General features: G+C 37.6%; 1 protein-coding gene across 5 annotated transcripts in view; it reads left to right on the forward strand.

Moving 5' to 3' along the window:
* Positions 1-11,292, forward strand: part of tral (LSM14 family protein trailer hitch) — a 39,564-nt gene extending 28,272 nt beyond the window's left edge. For all 5 annotated transcript variants that reach the window (XM_083144055.1, XM_083144054.1, XM_083144058.1 and 2 more), the window contains exon 8: positions 9,892-11,292. In XM_083144055.1, coding sequence (XP_083000181.1) covers positions 9,892-9,899 — 8 coding nt within the window. In that variant the 3' untranslated portion in view covers positions 9,900-11,292. The remainder of the gene's footprint in view (positions 1-9,891) is intronic.
* The last annotated feature ends 7,207 nt before the right edge of the window (positions 11,293-18,499 follow it).

The following is an 18,499-nucleotide window of genomic DNA, read 5'->3' on the forward strand; positions in this document are numbered from 1 at the left end:
TAAGGATAACGTTACAATTTAGGTGCATGTGCTGAACGTAATCTTATCTCAAAGGGTCTGATCACTTATGTTTTACTTGAGCTTAAAGGTATGCACTGGACACAGAGCTTAACCCCTTCCCTGTGTTCGACGTAATATTATGCCCTTGGTCACTATAGCTTATTCTGGGTTGGGTGGTGAACATTGACTGAAGTAACCTGTGTTGAACGGAATAATAAGTTTTTTGTTGGTGAAGTTCTGCTATTGAAGAAACAACCTTTTATTTAGTACGATTTTCAGTGCCGACAAAAAAGAAAAAGTAGTACTTCAGAAGAAAGTAAGCTGTTTTTGTGTTATGCTGACAAAGTGCAAACGTGAGTGTTTGTGTGCTGCATTTAGTGAGGTGCTTTATGTAAATTTTTTTTGGTGTTGCGTTATTTGCGCTGTTGGTGTTTGAGTTTGCGAGATTCTAATAGTATTGTCAAACAGGATTGAGAAATATTTTTTCCCCTCATACCTATTGAAGATATTGCAATTAAACTTGGTGGACGCATTACGTATAGGCATAGTATTTTTCAAGGTAGATTATAATCTGGTACCTATATCCAAGGCTGGTCCAGAGGACCTCAATGGTACCAAAATGGATTTTTCGGAGGGAAATTTCCCAGATTTCACTTTCATCATATTTGATGTACACATGTGTGTGGTACCATTTGAAAGCCTGTTCTATTCTGAAGAGAAAGATGTATGAACCATGATACTCGGATGAATTGTGCTGAAGCAGTAGCTACTTAAAAATGTTACTATGCAAACTCAGGAACGGGAAAGCATTTTGCCAGAAAATAGAGAAGGCGTTAAAGGTATGCACTGGACATAACTGTTTCTCCCTGGACCTAACCTGTTGATATCATGACCAATTGTACCCAGCATAACTCTACATTTTAGAAAGTGAAGACTTTGACTCAACCTGTGCATAGAATAGTCTCTTCACGAGTATAAGTACTTGCCTAACGATTAAGACCACACAGTACTTAAGTTGTGACTTTTAAATGTTAAACAAGTACTGTACCTAAGTTACAACTTGTACTCTTTTTTAATATAAACTTGTTATAATGTTGCATGCAAATTTCCAATGTAATGTTCCGGCAATTAATATGTATTCAGACACATTCCTGAGTCTTCCATGACCTTCTGCATACCTTTGAGCTCAAGTTTAAAAGAACATTAAAATGATCAGACCCTTTAAAGGTCATAGAGCAGGTTCTGCGGGATGTCTACATTCTAGGCATGTTATCCTTAAGGGAAAAATAAAAACTGGAAAATGTCACATGGAACCGAAATTTTGTGTGGGGTGTTTTTAGGTCCAAGACTTGCCTAATTCTCAGTTTGGAAATTTTGGACCATACGTTTGTCCTTTCTTGCTAGAAATGAACTGGTATATCTTGGGGAGATTTGACTGAAGTGACAAGCAACATGGGTCTGTTGTCTGCACAAAGCAGACACCACCATACACACTGTTGAGAACTGCCCAGTCTGGGTGACGTGTGATGAATGTGTGGAGCTTTTGTTGCTTTGGTATGAAAGGTTTAATTTATTTCTGAAAGTTTGTTTACAAGTGAGTGTTGCTTGTCCTTTTGGTTTGAAAGTTCCCTTACCAATGCAGGGTGACCAAAAAAAAACCTTTCACTCTTTCTGAAGGTTTGATTGATTTAGTTTATTTTACTTTGCGTTTTGTACCTCTTGGCTAATTTGCGAAGATGGAGATGAAATTGATGAATGGACATTCACAAACAACCAAGCCCGAGCAGGATTTGAACCCGGTATGTTTGATGTTGCAGCACGATGTGCTAACTTCTTTCTGAAGGAATTGGTCATTCCACATGTTAAAGAAGTTTTGTTTCAAGCAGGGACCTGTAACGTAACTCAATTCATTGGTATTTGTCACCGTTCCGAGTTATTTCCATACCGGGTACCGCGTACCGGCCCAAGTGCTGTGGACCGTTCCAAGGAAAATACCAGAACCTCTTGGTAAGGCGAACAGAACCGTTCCGTTCGTACCCGAGAGTGCTTCGGGAACGACAGCTTTGGGTACACAGAGTGGAACGTTAAAATACCCGTACCAGAAATCATGGAACTTGTTCCTTCTCTGAATGCCGGTTCCGTTACGGTACGTACCTCTCCTTAGAATCATACCGGTACAAATTCATGATGGGTATACCTGAAACTTTGGGATCGGGTACAATTGTAACAAAACCTAGCTTGCCTTCTATTTTCAACTAATCAAATGGGTATTGAATGGATCAGAAAATTTGTCACGTAACTCTTCATTTTAAAACTTTCATTGTTGAATTCTTGAAAAATCGATAATAACTAATATTAATGGAGGTTGTAGGCAATATATACAGGGTGTTTCTAAAGGTCGTTTACAACGCTTGGGAGGTGATTCCTCACACGAAAACAAGCAAAAAGTCTAAGTTCCATTTTTACGACAGAGGCTTCGTTTCCGAGATAGGAGCCTCGCAAAAGGTGACAAAGTGAACGTCACACTTAACTGGGACGAATACTATCACAGATAGAGAGGCGGTTCCAAGGGAATCATAAAGGAATCATATGTGCTCAGTCCGGAAGTCACTATGAAAAGTTCACTGCACGCATGTGCAATGGAGTCCTCAAAGGAATTGGGGATTTCCAGCAACAACAATGCATGGAAAAGGTATGTAACGCAGCAAGAAGGACCGTGACAATGAGAAATGCGTTCAAGACAACACATCCCGACCTCAAACATCAAAACATGACCACCGAACACAAAATCCGAAAAGTTGAACACGGTTGCATACCCCAGTTACACGCGAGGAATGAACGAATCATGTCATGTGGCATACGAGAGACAGGAGGAGGGAAAGAAAAACACAATATCAGATGATTGCGACAACGTGTATTTTTACACACGACAACTACGTAATATCCCCCCCCCACACACACACAACAAACAACAAATGCTACAATATCTTACGCACAGACAGTCCGTGTCACTGTACACCAACTGAAGATGTCACTTTCACCACACAAAGGGGGTGGGGAGCAATACCAAAAGTGTTCTCACTGGTATTTGCCGAGTGCAATAATCACAGACGGTTTTCAAAATGTCTGCCGTTTACTTCTACGCAGAGATGACAGCGACGAATCAAGGATTGTCGAGTACGAGCAAACAAGCCAGGTGTATCTGCTACCGTCGTGGCGGCGACGTTGATGCGAGCAACGAGGTCCTCAGCTGATGTGACAGGTGTGTCGTATACGAGGGTTTTCATTTCTCCCCAGAAGAAAAAAATCGAGAGGGTTGAGATCTGGCGACCTCGGTGGCCAAGGCACAGGCTCATCCCTACCAATGAACCTATTGCGAAACACGTCATGCAGGAAATGTCGTACATTACGATCGAAAGGAGCTGGTGCACCATCGTGTTGGTACCACATTTCTTGCCGCAGTGCCAAAGGTACGGTCTCCAACAGTTCAGGCAGAACCTCACTAAGAAATGCATGATACGTGCGACCATTCAGGCGAACAGGGAGAATGTATGGTCCAATTAAATGATCATGTACTATCCCGCACCACACATTCACTGAAAACCTGTGCTGGTGATGGGCCACAAAAAGTGCATGTGGGTTGTCAAAGTCCCATACATGACTGTTTCTACTATTGACGACATCCATCCTGGTGAAAATGGCTTCATCTGTCCACAATACGTTTGCCCCGAAGTGAGGGTTTGTGTCCAGCTGATGCAACAACCATTGGCAAAACTCCATACGAGGGCGAAAGTCACGAGGTAACAGTTCTTGTACTTTCTGCAGTTTAAAAGGGTGCATTCCTTCATCTGACAACACTCGCCAAACATTCACATGAGACGTGTTTCGTGCCCGAGCGAGCACTCGCGTACTGGTGCCAGGATGTTCTGCGACCGCTGTTAACACATCTTCTGCAAACTGATGTGTGCGTACACTTCGGGGTCTTCCAACTTCTTGTCGCGGTGGTAACACTGACCCTGTTTCACGCAGTCGACTGTCCACTACCTGAAAGAAGGTGTGAGACTGTAAACGTCTGTGGAAAGCGTTCTCCATAAAGACGCCTTGCCTCACGGCTATTACCACGTGCCTCCCCATACATGAGATGCATGTCTGCTAGCTGCTGGGTCGTATACGCAGCCATCTGTGTAATAGGGAGCTGGAACTGCAAAGTATTGTTTTTGTTTAACACTGGCACACTGCACAAATTGGCCGTATCACCGTACGAACACCACAGACCAATTGTTGCGATACTTGACTTGCCCACTCCACCACGTCAACTTCTTTCAATGCAACATACTAGTACTCTTCAATGCGTATGACAACCTAGAGCGAACTGCTGATCATATCCCAGCACCTGCAACACGATTGGGACGACTGCCGGAGAGAACCAACCCTTCGAGCTCCTCTCGCGGGAACAGCAGTCATGAAGGTCAAACGTAGACTACGAGAGCCAGACTTGCCTGTGCAGCGCTTCCAAAACTGGTCTCTTTTACGTCACAATGATCGCGTGCGAACACTTTTGGTATTGCTCCCCACCCCCTTTGTGTGGTGAAAGTGACATCTTCAGTTGGTGTACAGTGACACGGACTGTCTGTGCGTAAGATATTGTAGCATTTGTTGTTTGTTGTGTGTGTGGGGGGGGGGGGATATTACGTAGTTGTCGCGTGTAAAAATACACGTTGTCGCAATCATCTGATATTGTGTTTTTCTTTCCCTCCTCCTGTCTCTCGTATGCCACATGACATCATTCGTTCATTCCTCGCGTGTAACTGGGATATGCAACCGTGCTCAACTTTTCGGATTTTGTGTTCGGTGGTCATGTTTTGATGTTTGAGGTCGGGATGTGTTGTCTTGAACGCATTTCTCATTGTCACGGTCCTTCTTGCTGCGTTACATACCTTTTCCATGCATTGTTGTTGCTGGAAATCCCCAATTCCTTTGAGGACTCCATTGCGCATGCGTGCAGTGAACTTTTCATAGTGACTTCCGGACTGAGCACATACGATTCCTTTATGATTCCCTTGGAACCGCCTCTCTATCTGTGATAGTATTCGTCCCAGTTAAGTGTGACGTTCACTTTGTCACCTTTTGCGAGGCTCCTATCTCTCACCTTTTGCGAGGCTCCTATCTCGGAAACGAAGCCTCTGTCGTAAAAATGGAACTTAGACTTTTTGCTTGTTTTCGTGTGAGGAATCACCTCCCAAGCGTTGTAAACGACCTTTAGAAACACCCTGTATATATAAAAATAAATATGGAATCGTGAGATTTGTTATTAATAATGTTACTTTTATATAACCAATACACGTAATATTAGGGTGCAAGGTGATGCCAACATATTAAAAAAAAAAATCTTTTCAAGCAAGATATTGAAAGTTCGACATGATGATAGTTTATATAATTAGAATATTACCAACTAATAAATGTGGAAAAAAGGGAAAGTTAATGTACGCCATATTGAGAAATATTACCATCTAAGTTACAGATCTTAAATTCGGGTTGACCTGGGTTGGTAAAACTGGAAATTAGACGCCATATTGAAAAATGTTACTTCTTAAGAAAGAGACGTGAAATTCGGTTTGACGGTAGCATATGCTAATTAGTGTATGGCAAATCAGCATGATTGTGGAAAACCGGAAGTTGATGGACGCCATATTGAAAAACGTTACTTCTTAAGATAGAGAAGTGAAATTCGATTTGGTGGTAGATCTTGCTAATTAGAGTATGGCAAATCAGCATGATTGTGGAAAACCGGAAGTTGATGGACACCATATTGAAAAATGTCACTTCTTAAGATAGAGAAGTGAAATTCGGTTTGACGGTAGCTTATGCTAATTAGAGTATGACAAATCAACATGATTGTGGAAAACCGGAAGTTGATGGACGCCATATTGAAAAATGTTATTTCTTAAGATATAAGAGTGAAATACGGTTTGATGGTAGCTTATGGGAATTAGAACATGGCAAATCAAATTGATTCTGGAGAACCGAAAGTTGATGGACGCAATATTGAAAAATGTTATTTCTTAAGATAGAGGAGTGAAATTCGGTTTGATGGTAGCTTATAGGAATTAGAGCATGGCAAATCAACATGATTCTGAAAAACCTGAGGTTGATGAAATTCATATTTAATTTTTAATAAAAAAAAAATCGACACAAAAAAGTATTTCTTTTTCAACATGGCGTCTATCAACTTCCAGTTTTACAACAGCATATGCATTGTCCATGTTCGAATTACCAAGCGCAATAATCTAACCGAATTTTACTTCATCTTAATAAAATGCATTTTTCATTATGCCGTCCATCGACTTTCGGTTTTATAATATCATATAAATTGACCATGTTCTAATTAAGATAAGCAATCACCAAAGGAAAGAGGAATATTAAAGTAAAATTTTTCCGTTAACGTTCGGTTTTCCATAATCATGTTGATTTCCAATGCAGTAATATCCATAATATCACCAAACCGAATTTCAGTCCTCTATCTGAAGAAGTAACATTTTTAAATGACATCCATCAACCTCTGTTTTTCAAGAATCATGTTGATTTGCCATGCTCTAATTCCCATAAGCTAAGATCAAACCGAATTTCACTCCCTTATATTAAGAAATAACATTTTGTCAATATGGCGACCATCAACTTCCAGTTCTCCAGATTCATGTTTATTTGCCATGCTCTAATTCCCATAAGCTAAGATCAAACCGAATTTCACTCGTATATCTTAAGAAATAACATTTTTCAATATGGCGTCCATGAACTTCAGGTTTTCCACAATCATGTTGATTTGCCATACTCTAATTCCCATAAGCTACCATCAAGCCGAATTTCACTTCCCTATATTAAGAACTAACGTTTTTCAATATGGCGTCCACCAACTTCCAGTTTTCCACAATCATGTTGATTTGCCATGCTTCAATTAGCATAAGCTACCGTTGAACAGAGTTTCACTTCTCTATCTTAAAAAGTAACACTTTTCAATATGGCGTCCATCAACTTCCGGTTTTCCACAATCATGTTGATTTTTCGTGATCTAATTAGCATAAGCTACCGTCAAACCAAATTTCACGTCTCTTTCTTAAGAAGTAACATTTTTCAATATGGCGTCCATCAACTTCCGGTTTTCCACAATCATGTTGATTTGCCGTGCTCTAATTAGCATAATCTACCATCAAACTCAATTTCACTTCTACCTATTTTAAAAGTAATGGGGCCTACTGCGCATGCCTTCTAGTAACAGGTTGCCTGAAGGACGATTATCGATCTTCTGCGCAGGTCGTTGTAATTAGTATATTGTACATGAGCTTGTTAAAACTAATTGTATCTATTGTTAATAGTTTGCCAGAGTGACGTCTTCGAAATTTTTGCATAGCTGATACCATTATTAACAAATTAATGAAAGATAAACTAGATAGTATTTATACATATTTTTCGGATAAATAATTATCCAGAAAGATCACGAATTAGTTTTTTTCTAAAGTTATGATAATAATTTTTTAAACAAAGAAGTGTATATTTATCGGTATTCCATTTGCTGCTGTAGAATTTTGATTGACAGTAAACTTAATTCGGGTACCCTCAGTATATTATGATACGTACTGTAAGTTCCTGTTACAAATATTACCCGCTTCATCCATTTCTATCCACGTACCGGTATTTTAATAACAAGCGCTGGTCATAGTGCTTCAGTACCGGTTACCAACTTGTGCTTCCATTTCGTACCCGGTAGCTACCGTTCATGTACAGTATGTACGGGTACGATCATACCCGTTCCACTCAGTACCTGAAGCGAATGGGCCGTTGAGTAACGGTATGCCTAATTTACCCAGGTTGTAGGTAGGTCCAATCTGTCCGGTACTGTGTGGAACGCCAATGCCATTGTAACGCATATCAATAATTCAGCTCGTAACTTGACAGCGTTACAAGTTGGGTTACGTTAACAGGTCCCTGGTTTCAAGCAATTAGAAGCTCCCCACAGTCTTCCTGATGTGCAGCCTCTTTTGAGGAAAATCTACAGGTAGCAGAGTTAGTGATATTGTAATGTGTGTGTGTACTGTCATAAGTCTCTAAAATTCATGATCGTATTTAATTCAAAATGTGCTTTGAACTTTTCATAAGCAAATCTATGCAAATAACAAATAGATCTATAAATTACTTTGGAAGGTGTACAAGGATCTTCCGTGTGAAATGTTACCAGTTAATTCTTTAACCTTGAATTTTTGAAAACCTGGGGTTATACTTGAATTTGATTTTGGTGTATGGTACTATGTATCTTGATCTCTCGCCCCAAGCTTAGAAATTTCTATCCATCCTCAGAACTACAGTACTTTTTTAGTATATGCAACGTATCAAAGAATGGTGCCACAGCTTACCATAATTTTGCTTTGCATCATTTCACCCAATGAAATAGGACTGATGTTTTAAGAAGTGTAATGTTGGGGGGAGAGTCATCCATTTTAGATAATGTCTGAAATTAATGTGGCATCATGGTCCTTGAGCACCTGCAGAGAGTAGCCAACTTGACTAGAGGTCCCTGTATTAGATGAAAAATACTGTGGTGAAAGATTGGCATTCTTACTTAGTGCATATTAACAGGGAACAACCAAAAACTTTATTATAAGGAATAATGCCAGAATAGTTGAGGTTCTGCAGGTTAAATTAATTATATATTAATTATATTTCTGAGGTGGAAACACTGACTGTGTATGATGCATACACACACAAGTGCAAAATCTAGGAAAATTGTTATAACATTTTGCTGTATTGGCCCCATGAGAATTGAATGTACAAAGGTGAGACTGATTCCTGTATAGGAAAACAGCACCCTCCATTGGCTAGCAAATGTACTAGGGTGATAATTTGGTTCATTAGCTGCCGATTGAGACCAAAATGAGCGCAATAGGTCAAAAAGTCGTGACCATAGCAGTTAAGACAAGCATGTACATGGATCCCTCCAAGAATCATTAAAATGAAACAAAAAAAATTACAAACCACAAAATGTTTATTCAGAATCAGCCATATCGAGTAGACTTAAATCTTTTTCAAAATAGGCACCATTGACAGCTAAGCAAGCGTCCATACGCTTCTGCCACTTTGTGAATGTCTTTGAAAATTCGTCAGGTAGCAAACTGAAGAAAACTTGCGCTGCGGTGATCACTTCTTTGTTAGTCATAAAATGACGACCACATAAAGCAGCCTTTAAAAGTGGAAATAGCCAAAAGTCTCAGGGTGTATGCTGGATGCAGGAAAATTTCTATTTTTCTCTGTCGCGTAATCTTGAAAAGCCTGCACAGTGGGCGTGCGTTATCGTGGTGCAATATGAAGGAGTTCTTCAAATGCGGCCCCTTTTTTGCTACGTGCTGGCACGGTGTCTCAATGACTCCTTGGCAATACTGGGGCTCTACTCAGTCTGTCTTGATCGGCATGTGCCTGTTGAAACATTGCATATGTTTCCACAGCACCTTTTCCCTAAATGCCAACAAAATTTTATGGCATGTCGCTGTTCATCTTGAATACTCATCGCGAAAAGCAATGTTATACACAAAAACCTGGAGAGGTAAACTAAACAAGTTCCACGTAAATCAACACAGCTGCTCACTAATGTGGTTTCGCAACATGTGACAACTTGCTAAGGAAACAGAATGAGTCATCCTACATGATGTGACTAGTGCCGAAACCATAAGCAGTGTTGCCAAGCCAGAAAAAAATCTCTCACCTTCTCTGCGACATCCTTTGTATAATGCAGGAAAATGTAAAATCCTGGAATGTAAAAGAGGGTTCCACCATGTGTGTATTGTAGTAGTGGATAATGGATTTTCCAGTACAAGGTGTCATAATGTGTTATATTTTCCATTTCAGGGAAGTAAGAGGGACCCGTGTTACTAAATGAGTGGTTTTCAATGATTTCCTCAGGAAAAGGATTCTTTTCTCCCTCCATGAGTACCAGAAATTGAAAAGATCACTGCTGGGGAAAAAAATAGAGTATGGAATATAGTTAAGGTTTTTTTTTGTTACGTGTAAACTTCACAATATGAAAAATGTTTTACCAATGTGAAGATTCACTGCTCGGATTCATTGACAAAAGAGAAATAAGTTTTTGAATGGTCACAGGTTCTTATGAAGTGAATTAATTTCATCATTTGAAGTACTTTAGTTAACATAGAATGGAATTTGGTGTAAATCTAGTGGCCGTACATGTATATTTTGGTGTCAGTATTTATATTATTACGACATTTACCAGGTTAATATTGTAGAGGAAGAATAGTAATAAGTTTTGTTTTCATTTCTGTGGCCGTTGAGGCAAAAGTTCCAAAAAGTTTGCAAGGATTTAAACGATGGAATTCGCAACAAAGTTCTGTTGTGGAAAAGTTTTTTTTTTCTCAAATTTTTGAATATTGTGGAACAAAAGTAAAATTTTTTTCGGAACTAGAAATTGTGTAGAAAATTGTCTGCAAGTAGGTTTTTGTGATTTTCGATGCTCTGCATCTTGTGTTCATTCGGAGAAGGCAAGTTCTGATTGAAAAAAAATGAACTTACAAATATATTTCTATGCCTATACCAGTGATACTGTGGAGACTTGTGTAATTTTTTCCCCAGAAGGAAGTACAAAATATGTGGATAAGGTTCATCTTCCTATTTTTGTATTTAAGTTAGTGTTTCATGCACAGAACAGAAAAAAATATTTGTTTTGAAAGATGAGATGTTGAAATGCACAAAACTATAATTCCTTATGTTACGTTTTTAAATGCCTGATTTTGCTTGCTTTACTATAGTTTGTGCACAAGAATAAATATGAAAGCAAACTGTGCAATTATTTTAATATTCCAAACATTGACCTTTTGAATTGTGTGAAGGATTTTTGTTAAAACTGATGGAAAAGTAAGAAAAAAGACTGGAATGCATTTCTTATGAAAAAATCTTGCAGCATGTAAATAAAATGCTATAAATTTTATATTTATTTGAAGGTTTATTTGTCGATAATAAAAGTATTTTCTACATATGTTGTTTTCAGATGTTCTGTGTACTTATAAATTACTTTCGGCCTCCTTGTTTTTTTTTTAAATTCAGAGTATATTATTTGGAGGCCTTTCCTTCAACATCCCTCAAGTTCCTTCACATTTGACCAAGAGTTTCTGCAGAAATTGTATTGAGATGAGGAATTTGTATAATGTGATTTAATATTCGTTAACGTGACTTCAGGAAAAGTTTGTGCATATTTGTAGGATATCCAAAAATAAATTGAGAAATTTGGAAGTCTGAGGTCATGTTATTTCACTTCCTAGTAAATCTTGCGATTAGCACTGAAATAGATTTTTTTTTTTTGTTTGTTTGTGCCTTTTATATTGTTCACGACCAGAATATGGAGTAACAAAGTAGTTGCTCTAAAGAGCATTTTTCATTTGTATGCAGCACTGCAAAAAAATTCATCTCTTGCATGCAGTGGGCTGAAGGTGTGAGTTGGTGCTCTACATAGAGTTCACCTTGGCATGCTACAAAACGAAGGGTTTGAGTCTTCGTTAAGGCATGGACTTTTTGTGGTTTGTTTCTTCTATTTGGCACATTCTCCTCAAACGTGTCTTATTTAAATTGCTTCATACAGGGTTTTAACATTCCCAACGATTTGTCAGTTATGTTGGGAGACTGTCAGTGTTTTAGCCAATGTTTTTAGCTTTTGAGAAGAACTGGCCTTTTACACAGTTTGAGGTAATTCTTAAAGTGTGTGTACTACAATCTATACAAAATTTGTATAAAATGATCTTACGTAAGTGAGTATTGAATTTCGAAACTACTGCAATGTCAAGTGTGTTAAAAGGATTAGGTTAAAAACCAGGTCACAATTCCATTAAAACCTCCAGCTAAATATTCAGCTTCAAGGTGTACAAGCTGAACAACTGGAGGTGTCTAAACTATGGTGCAACCTATCTTGACAGTGACGTAGTACCAGCATTGCAAACTTCCATCGTTGATACTTTCACTGTCTGCACTAAGAAAAAAGACAAACAAGGGAAAGAATTTCAATAGTTTGAAATGCAAGGGAAGGAAGTCCAACATGTCGCAATGCGAGGTTTCTTTTAGAATGGAATCATGTAAAATAAAGAGCAATTAAAACAAGCACGATGTATAAATACAAGAAAATGAACAGAATCGGATAAAGAATACGAGATGGCAACGTGCCTTTGAACGGAAAGTTCGCGAGGCTTGAGCACAAAAATATAGTTCCTTAATGAAAACACGTTACAGCGTAAACAGAGCATATAAATGTGTTAAAAATATTAGATACTTAAAATCTTGTTGAAATGTAGAGTATTCGGCATGATTATTTTGTTACAAGTCAGTTAAAATTATATATACTGCTCAGCAAAGAAGAAAAAAAAAAACCTGAAAATATGCGAACTAAAATCCACCCCCACCTTGTTTGTCGCGGTAAACGGCAGCAGGCCAGAATCTGGGGAAGTCCTTCTCTTCCTCTGCTCTCAAATGGCACGCTGTTGCCACGATGCCTCACAGCTGTTCTCTGACAGATGAAATTCTGGCGGACCTGCCGCAAAACGCGACGTTCAGTGTGGCGCGGTCAGTGGTTGAAGAAGAATGGGTAACGTTCGTGACGATTCCCAATTTAAATAATTAATGACAATAAAATCTATTGTCATGGTTGTGATTCTTACTATGCGATAGTAAATATTACCATCTAAGAAACGGATTTTATCTTCAATTTAATTATTAATTATAATTATATCCTCAGACAGTGGCGGCGATTGGGTATACCAGGCCAGAGGCGCTAACTTGTTTCGCCTTTACTTTTCGCAAGACCTTTTCCATTCTTCTTTGGTAAAGTTCTGAAATTCTTCTCTTGCAACTTCCAGTACTCTGCCCAAATTACGATCCACATTTTGTGATGCAATACGACCCTTTGATACCCCAAACATACTCAATAGGGGTTAGATCGCAATGATAAGGTGGAAGACGAAGTACGGTGTGGCCATTTTCTGCTGCAAGAGTGTCGACCCGATATTGCGGGGACTTTTTGTTGGTTTTGATTAGCTGATATAACTAATATATATTAGTATATAGTATTAGTACTATATAATCCTAAGTCATTACAAATAATGTTGCGAAGAGTTTCACGACTACCCCGAAAATTAATTTCTTTCTTTAATTTCGAAAGCACTTTTTTTTACTGTTGGCACTTCATGTTCAACCGTATAAAAATTACCAATAGTTCTTCTAATCAAACACTTGTCAAAGTCGTCTACAACAATTCTACGCTTTTCGGCAGACCTGTGCTTACCTGGTGTCGTAAATTTCCCCCCTGAATTTCCTTCCTTTCTAATTTTCTTAATGAAAGTGTCAGACATTTGAACTGCAGCCGCCGCACGCTTTGTAGTTTCATTTACCGGAAACGTGTAACATCCTTCTATCGCTTCGTTGTCAAAAAATTTAACAACATTCGAAATCACCTCTCGGCTCTCACTATGTACGGATTTGCCCTTCATTTCGGTATACACAACAGACGCACTCGAACTCAATTGACCTTTTGTCCATGTAAGTTTGGCAACATTGAAAGGGTGTCAGAAGTCTAGCAGTCCTTGCTACCCCCCCCCCCCACCACCTCCCAGCCGACCCAACCCTCTATCAGCTGTACACAAAAACGTTCCCTTCCTCCTGTGTGCTTTCTCTGCGGACTCTGAGACAACTGTGACAGAGAATCTTTCATGCTTTGCGCGGAGTGATACAATGGTTTCGCATCAACCTGTAGTGCGGTCCCAGCTGACGTCACTGTCAAGATAGCTTACACTTTAGTATAGTCAGTTTAATAGGATCCCGGGAGAAGAGGTTTTGCAGAAAATGGGGTACATCTTGAAGCAGAGTATTTAGCTGGGGGTTTTAATGGAATCGTGACCTGGTTTTTAACCTAATCCTTTTAACACACTTGACATTGCATAAAATGATTTGTGCCTAGAAAAGGAACCTTAAGGGGGCAGTCTAACCCTGAAACGTAGTTTTGAAATTCAATACTCACTCACGTAAGACCATTTTATACAAATTTTGTGTAATTGTATTATACAGTAACTCGCAGAACACGTAAACATGTTATTGTCTACTACTTTTTTTTTTTTTTTTTACTGTTTGTCCTATGCAGGTTTCTTTAAAACTGATTTTGAACCTTTCTCAGGGGGCTCTCTGCCTTTTTAACTTTAAAGTAAGGATTTTAGATCAGTGTATATGGAGGAAAATCCACTTAAGGATGAAAAATGGCCATGGATGCTGATGCACCAAAAATTTTTGAATCTTAAACTTATGCATTATTTTCAAAATTCTAATTGGAGGCCAGGTTTAGGGCTCTTAACAACTTGCAACATGTTAATAGCTAGATGTATCTAATGACACATCATGCCTTCCTAATGGCATAATGCAAATGCTGTTGGCTTGTAGGTTCGATCCCCAGTGGAGACACATTGCACAGTGATTAGGTTTAAACTGTAGATGCAGAGTATATAAAATTTTCCTTAATTTTAAGTTGAGGCTCTGATTGACCTTTGGCAGCCATCAGGGCAATTTTTTTCAAATTTTTCTCTTCATTCGAAAAACCACTCATGTTTCAAAATATTAACACAACTGCCATATACTGGTACAGTCACGGACACTGCCGGCTTGTAATGAATACATTTACTTTCAATGGAATCGTTACAAGGAAGGCAAAGAAGAGAGAACTAATTTGCAGAAATGCCCCTACCATTGCAGAATTAACTCCTAGATCATCAAGGAGTGGAAGGAAGAATGGACTAACAACTTCCTCGGCAGGAGACTGTACCACTTCTTTCCATGTATAAGAGAAGAAGCTGATGACAGATTGACGTCTCAAACGACTACCACCGGATTGTTTCAAAATTCCTCAGCACACAAAATAACTGTGCTGCATCATACGACTGATGTTTCAGTCTCTCCTGTGTAATGTTAGTTTGATGTGCACTTTGCAAAAGCTGGCTCACTTACCACCTATTTACTGGAACACCAGCATAAGAACAAATCACGAGCTTGCTACTAAAAATAAACACACTGTTGTAAAATGTTCATTTCACAAATTCGAAGGAAAAAATTTCGTTAAGGGTGATTTTTTTTACCAATACTTGTACTTCGGTAGAACATAGAGGAGAAAATTTGATTACTGAAATTTGCAAACTCTTCATTCTATATTACACTAATACCATGGTATATTTACCTACAGGGTTAGGATTCAGGAGCACTGCCTTATGTTTTTCTGGAGGGGCTGGAATTGTAACTGTGGGGGTTCTTTCAGGGGGGGGGGGTTTGCGTACACAATACAATATTTCATATTTTTAGAATTATCCTCTCAAATTTGCACTCGAATACCTTTCGCCCACCTAGAGTTCTTCACTGATTTTTGAAAATTTTGATTTTCTCAATTTCAGTCTCTCCTCTGCATATTCCAGTGCTAGGGAGCCAGCTATTTATTATTTTATTTGCAAATATGGTCTAAGAAAGCCATGAATATCCAATAAGATAAAGCTACACATTTTGAAATCTGATCTTAGAACATTTAATTAATTAATTGGATTGGATTAAAAGTAATTTATTGCGCAAGTGTGTTGCTCCTCAAGAAGGCTCAACTGGTAACATGAAAAACTATGCAATAATTCTAATATATGGCAGACTACCATATCACCACAGATTTTAATATTTGGCTAGCAACAGTGAAAAGAAATATAATGGCATGTTTATTATTTATTAATGTGATACAGAAAACTCATGCTGTGTTAGTTGTTCTTTTTTTTTTAAAAAAAATGTAATGGAAATTTCCATAAGCGAACTAGAAATATTTTTTAAATAAAACATTTTTAGCATGGAATTTGAAAATTCTAGTAGTTGTGGTGTGTTTGTGTTTATATTGTGTTATAGTTGTGATGTGTTTGTGTGTGTCTTGTGTAGTAGTTATGCTGTCTAATGTGTTTGTGTTTGTCTTGTGTAGTAGTTCCTCCATTCATATTGGGGGTTAGGCGTAGAGCTGACAACTCTGCACTGTAAAAATACATGTCAAGAAACAGAAATATAAGGCCATGGATGTTCCCAAGGTAAAATATTCCGGAGGTAAAATAGTCCCCCGTTCGGATCTCCGGGTGGGGACTACTTTGGGAGGTCCCTGGACTAAGGATAAGATCTACGTTAGGAAGAAGGATGTTAAATTAGGCACCTGGAATGTTCTGAGCCTTTACCGGCCTGGGGCATTTCGGTGTACAGTTAATGAGATAGTTAAGTATAAATTAGATGTAGTAGCTGTCCAGGAAGTTAGGTGGCCGGGAGAAGGGAATTGTAAAACTAAAAATTATACTTTTTTCTATGGTGGTACTGAAAATCATAATTTTGGAACAGGCTTTTTCATAAATAATAGAATTACTCGGCTCTTAAAACAGTAGAATTTATTAATGATAGAATATCATATGCAGTTTTACAGGGTAGGTGGTGTAAAATTATTTTAATAAACATACATGCACCAACGGAAGATAAAGATGATAATACTAAAGATGATTTTTATGCAGAGTTAGAACAGATCTTTGATAAATTTTCTCAGTATGATATGAAAATTCTGTTAGGTGACTGTAATGCACAGATTGGCAAAGAAGAGACATTTAAACCCACGATTGGTAAAGAAAGTCTTCATGAATTAAGTAATGATAATGGTATAAGATTGATTACTTTTGCAACCTCAAAGAATTTAATTGTGAAAAGTACCACTTTTAAACATAAAGATATCCATAAATATACCTGGTCTTCTCCAGATGGTAAAACTCATAATCAGATAGATCATATTCTCATTGATAAGAGAAGGCATACTAGTATAATTGACGTTCGTACACATAGAGGTGCTGACTGTGCCAGTGACCATTATTTAGTAATTGCTAAATTAAGAGAAAGACTCTCAGTGATAAATCATAAGCAACAAAATCTAAAAGTTATAAAATTTGATACAGGAAAGTTTGCTGATGAAAGAATTAAGAAAGATTACCAAATTAAACTGTCAAATAGATTTGAGGTTTTGCAGGATTTAAATGATGATGAAAATATAAATGAAACAGACGTAAATAAGAATTGGGAGCACATACGTAATGCAATAGAATCAGCAGCTAAAGAAAGTATAGGATACCATAAACCAAGGAAAAGTAAGCCATGGTTTGATAATGAATGTCATAATCTAATAGAAATAAGAAATCAGGCTAGACTTAGGTGGTTAAACAACTCGGATGATACAAATCTAAGCAATTATAATAGAATAAAGCGAGAAGTTAACCGCACATTTAGAAGTAAAAAAAGAGATTACTTGAAAAGCAAAATTAACGAAATTGAAACAAACAGCAAAAATAAAAATATCAGAGATTTATATAAAGGTGTAAATGAATTTAGAAAGGGGTGGCAACCTAAAGTAAACTTGATAAAAGATAAAGACGGTGATTTTCTAGCTGACCCAAGCGATATTCTAAATAGATGGAAGAACTACTTTAATGACCTTTTAAATGTCCATGTAGGAGATAAATCAGAAGTAAATGAAGTACACACAGCAGAACCTTTAGTTCCAGAACCTAACTTGACTGAAGTTAAAGATGCTATTAAAAGACTAAAGAATAACAAAGCACCTGGCATTGATTTAATACCAGCTGAGTTAATTAAATATGGTGGAAATTCATTAATATGTCAAATTCATAAATTAATTTGTTTAATATGGAATAAAGAAGAAATCCCTCAACAGTGGAAAGAATCCATAATTGTTCCTGTGTTTAAAAAAGGTGATAAAATGAACTGCAGTAATTACCGTGGAATTTCTCTACTCTCAACAACATACAAAATATTGTCTAACATTCTTTTAACAAGACTAACCCCATATGCTAATGAAATTATAGGTGATTATCAATGTGGATTTAAACGTAACAGATCAACTACAGATCAAATTTTTCACATCAGACAGACACTTGAAAAAAAGTGGGAATATAATCAAAATGTCCATCAGCTATTCACTGATTTCAAAAAAGCATATGATTCGGTCAAAAGAGATAAATTATATAATATATTAGTAGAGTTTGGAATACCTAAGAAGCTTGTTAGTATGATAAAAATGTGAAACAGAAAGTAAAATTCGTGTGGGTAATAATATGTCTGACAAATTTACAATTCATGATGGGTTAAAACAAGGAGATGCATTATCTCCATTGCTCTTTAATTTTGCCTTAGAATATGCTGTAAGGAAGGTAAAAGAAACTAAAGAAGGACTAAAATTAAATGGTGTGACTCAGTTGTTAGCATATGCAGATGATGTACACTTACTGGGGGATGATGTGAATACAATTAAGAATAATGCTAAAATATTTTTCAAAACTGCTAAAGAGATAGGTTTGGAAGTTAACAAAGAGAAAACTAAATATATGCTTACAGGCCGAAACCAAGTGTTGGGTAATAA

The sequence above is a fragment of the Lepisma saccharinum genome, chromosome 22, assembly GCF_977018435.1.
Source record: "Lepisma saccharinum chromosome 22, izLepSacc3.1, whole genome shotgun sequence".
NCBI lineage: Eukaryota > Metazoa > Arthropoda > Insecta > Zygentoma > Lepismatidae > Lepisma > Lepisma saccharinum.